The sequence below is a fragment of the Cetorhinus maximus genome, chromosome X (genome assembly GCF_964194155.1).
Source record: "Cetorhinus maximus chromosome X, sCetMax3.hap1.1, whole genome shotgun sequence".
NCBI classification, from domain to species: Eukaryota; Metazoa; Chordata; class Chondrichthyes; order Lamniformes; family Cetorhinidae; genus Cetorhinus; species Cetorhinus maximus.
In genome coordinates this window covers 48265-52495 of record NC_135917.1, presented here as the reverse complement: position 1 = coordinate 52495, position 4231 = coordinate 48265, and the positions used below count along the sequence as shown (strand labels likewise).

At 51.5% G+C, this 4231-nt stretch overlaps 1 protein-coding gene across 1 annotated transcript; it reads left to right on the top strand.

The window, feature by feature from the left end:
• The first annotated feature begins 240 nt into the window (after window positions 1–240).
• On the top strand, window positions 241–4004 carry LOC144672758 (gamma-crystallin M2-like). The gene is made up of 3 exons (XM_078534721.1): window positions 241–323; window positions 2197–2439; window positions 3659–4004. The coding sequence occupies exons 1-3, from the start codon at window positions 315–317 to the stop codon at window positions 3932–3934; spliced, it is 528 nt and encodes a 175-aa protein (XP_078390847.1). The 5' UTR covers window positions 241–314; the 3' UTR covers window positions 3935–4004.
• Window positions 4005–4231: the final 227 nt, after the last annotated feature.

Below are 4231 nucleotides of genomic sequence, written 5' to 3'. Positions count from 1 at the left end.
TTCAGCGATGCCAGCCCAGCTATAAGGTTGAAATATAACTGCATACAAATGATTTTTAAAAAGTGATGACTCTAGAAGCGATGGACGTTCGATGACGGGGATTAAAAAAAAAAGGCAAAACAAAAGATCTATATAGAAATCAAATAGCTCAACAAAACAGAACAACAGCGTGTTCTGCTGATGTGTTTAATTGCAGACAATAAAGCCTTCTCTGCGTAATTCATCATACTGGGTATAAATACAGCAGCAATATTCAGATCAAACCACAGCCAACGAGCAGGTAGCAGTGCAAGTGTCGCCTGGTCACAAGGAAGATGGGGAAGGTAAGTGGGTAGCTTTCTCACCTCTGTTTCAGGAGGGTGTGACACTCCCAGTGCAGCGCTGAGAGAGTGTAGCACTGTCAGAGGTGCTGGCTCTGGGGTGAGGCCCCCCAACACCCCCCCACCCCCATCAACCCCCACCCCACCACCGTCCACCCTCTCAGGTGATTGGGAAAGGTCCACAGCTCGAGGTTGAAGGAACACCAGCGGAGTTATCCCCAATGTCCTAGGGCCCCTCAAATCAACATCACTAAAAGCAGATCGCCCGTTCGTGATCCGGCTGCGGCTTGTGGGATCTTGCAGTGCGTGGACCGGCAGCTGCGTTTCCCCCCCCCCGACCCCCCACATTACGCACTTCAAAAATATTTCACTGGCTCTGTAGAAATGCAAGTTCCTTCTGTGTTGGTACTTGTTCCTCATCGGGCTCGAGGTAACCTGTTCGAATTGAAGGCGGGAGGGGTCCATACTGCGCAGAGTAACCCCCTTCCTGTAAAAAAACAATCATTCTGAATATACAAGTGTCTCCAGCAGAGCCAGCGTCCGTTGCCCATCCCTAATTGCCCCTTGAGAAGGTGGGGGGGGGGGGTGAGCCGCCTTCTTGAACCGTTGCAGTCCCCGTGTGGTGTAGGTACACCCACGGCGCTGTTAGGGAGGGAGTTCCAGGATTTTGTCCGTGTGGTGTAGGTACACCCACGGCGCTGTTAGGGAGGGAGTTCCAGGATTTTGTCCGTGTGGTGTAGGTACACCCACGGCGCTGTTAGGGAGGGAGTTCCAGGATTTTGTCCGTGTGGTGTAGGTACACCCACGGCGCTGTTAGGGAGGGAGTTCCAGCATTTTGTCCGTGTGGTGTAGGTACACCCACGGCGCTGTTAGGGAGGGAGTTCCAGGATTTTGACCCACCGACAGTGAAGGAACGGCCGATATATTCCCAAGTCGGGATGGTGAGTGGCTCGGGAGGGGAACTTGCAGGTGGTGGTGTTCCCCATGGGTCTGCTGCCCTCGTCCTTCTAGATGGTAGAGGTTGTGGGTTTGGGCGGCGCTGTCGAAGGAGCCCTAGTGAGTTGCTGCAGTGCATCTTGTAGATGGTACACACACTGCTGCCCCTGTGCGTCGGTGGTGGTGGAGGGAGTGAATGTTGGTGGATGGGGTGCCCCATCGAGCGGGGCTGCTTTGTCCTGGATGGTGTCGAGCTTCTTAACTGCTGTGGGAGCCGCACTCATCCCTGCACAATCATCCCTTTTGTCATTTAGATCACTGCTACCTTCCACATAGCCTATTAGATCTTCTTTTCCAGCTCTTTCCCCCCGCCACCTAACCCCTATATCCCTATCTTTGCGCCGAAGAAGAGTCACATGGACTCGAAACATTAACTTTTTCTCTCTCTGCAGATACTGCCAGAGCTACTGAGTTTTTCCAGCATTTTCTGTTTTTGTTTCCGATTTCCAGCATCTGCAGTAGTTTTGCTTTTATCCCTATCTCTGAACTTGCCTAAAGCCCGTTACGTCTCTTCACTTTTCCGTTTCTGACAGTATGTCACGAACCTGAAATGCTAACCCTGTTTCTAGAGAGGCTGCCTGACCAGCTGAACATATCCAGCATTTTCTCTTTTTACCAGGTGTCTAGCGCCTGCAGCATTTAAGATTCAGATGAGATTAAGGTGCTGGTTTGAAGCACTAATGGTCAAGCTCATTCCTGTATCCTAGACAAACTAATGGGCGTCGCTGGCCAGGCCAGCATTTATTGTCCATCCCTAATTGCCCCTTGAGAGGGAGAAACATTGGGGGAATATACGCAGGTGCGCAGGGAGGGAAAATAATGGGAAGCAGGTCATTTGGAAAGAGTTCCTCGTTGGAATGTTGCTTATCTTCCATTACAGATCATTTTCTACGAGGACAGAGACTTCCAAGGTCGTCACTTTGAATGTACCAGTGACACCCCGGACTTGCAGACTTACTTCAGCTGCTGCCGCTCCATCCGCGTGGAGAGTGGCGTCTGGGTGATCTACGAGCGCCCCAACTACCTGGGATACATGTACGTCTTAAGGAGGGGGGAGTACCCAGATTACCACCGTTGGATGGGCTTCAACGACAACGTCAGGTCTTGTCGCATGGTCCGCCAGGTCAGTCTCAGTAATGTATCAAAAATCTTATGTTTGCACCCGCCCCCTGCCGACAAACCCTCATTTCTTCTTCTCCTGCTTTTGCCCTGCTTTTGTGTCAACCGTTTCCATTGCGCGCGTTCAGAATGGGGACTGCTTATGTAAACGTGTCACGCTGCAGTTCCACCCTCCTGCCAGTGGTGGTGCTGCAGCCCATGTCCGGTGATACAGCTCCACCACCCAAAGTGCCATCAGCCTTTGCTATCTGACCATAAAGAATATCAATCAAAGTGTATTAAAATGGAAAAGGCAATGTTTGACTTTAAGAGGGGTTTGTCTGTGTACAATAATTACCCCAATTTTCTCCCATCCTCCAGTCCCTTTCACCCGAAAAGATCTTGACTCCTTGTGTGTCATGCCAGTAAAGATCGATTGGTATTTCTGAGATTTCCTGTTCATACAAGAGTGCACAATGAGATTGTCCCGTGTGCTAAGAATCTATAAAGAAGCCTATAACTATAAATATTTATAAAGATAAATATACCTTATCTATAAAGATAAGAATCTTTAAGAACCTTGCCTACTGAACATGGATAATATTTCACTGTAGCACCATTGATGGAGATTGGTCACTAAGATTATGCAATAACAGCAATATCATTGCGCCAGGTGACTACTAGGATGGTAGAGGGTGAACCTCAGACTTTCACCGTCCATGTCCCTTAGGTGCCCCTAAGTTGTGTGATTGTCTTGAGTTCTGTGCCCGTCCTGTGCTGTTGGCACCACTCCGATCCACACCAGCCGTCCATTCAACCCCAGCCCGCTCCCCACCAAGCAGTCCAAGGGGCTGTGGCAATGTACACTTTCGCATATGCTGCAGGCAGTGATGGGGGAAGCTCCCCTTCTCCGTGTGTCACACAGCTGGCCGGGAATCTCTCCCACTCTTACCGCCTGCTATCGGCGAGCGTTGGAAGGATTTACAGCTGTTTGGCCACGTCATGGACACGCCTTCCTTGACCATTAAGCGCTGGGGGCAGGACTCGAACACCGGAGTTCCTGGCTCAGGGGCTGAGTGGCTACCCACCTGCACCCCAGGACGTCTGCTGTGTCTCGACCCTCTTCATCAGCTGAATAGCTCTCCCTCCCCAACGCTTGCCCTCTCTGCTCGGCCGACTAGTGCGACACTGCCTTCTGCCCACGCTCTCCTGTACTCTCTACTTGTATTCTATCCAACCCACAGCCAACCGGGGGCTTCTACAGGATAAGGGTCTACGAGAGACCAGAGTTTGGGGGTCAGATGATGGAATTCACCGACGACTGCCCCAACGTCTACGATCGCTTCCGGCACCGTGAGATCTACTCCTGCAACGTGCTGGACGGAGCCTGGGTCTTCTACGAGCTGCCCAACTACAGAGGGAGGCAGTACCTGCTGGAGCTGAGGGAGTACAGGAGGTACAGCGACTGGGCTGCCATCTCTCCCATGGTCGGGTCATTCCGCCGCATCGTGGACTATTGAAAGGAGTGACGGGTTTCTGACACATCAGTTCAAAATAAATTAAATCAGGAGTAAAACACCACATTGTCACCTTCGTATTTCAAGTGTTAACATAATTGCCGAGGGTTGAAAGCAGTTGGGGGGTGGGGTGCGCGGGGCGGGAGTTTTACAGAGACGCTTAAAAGTCGGTGTCGGCCTTTTCTGGGTGTCGGAGGCGCACATCCACTGAGGCAGCGGGATCCTGCTGTGCGTAAAGATCGGCCGCCTCGCAGGGCCACCAACCCTCCAGGACCGACCCAGGAATTGAAGATCAATCTC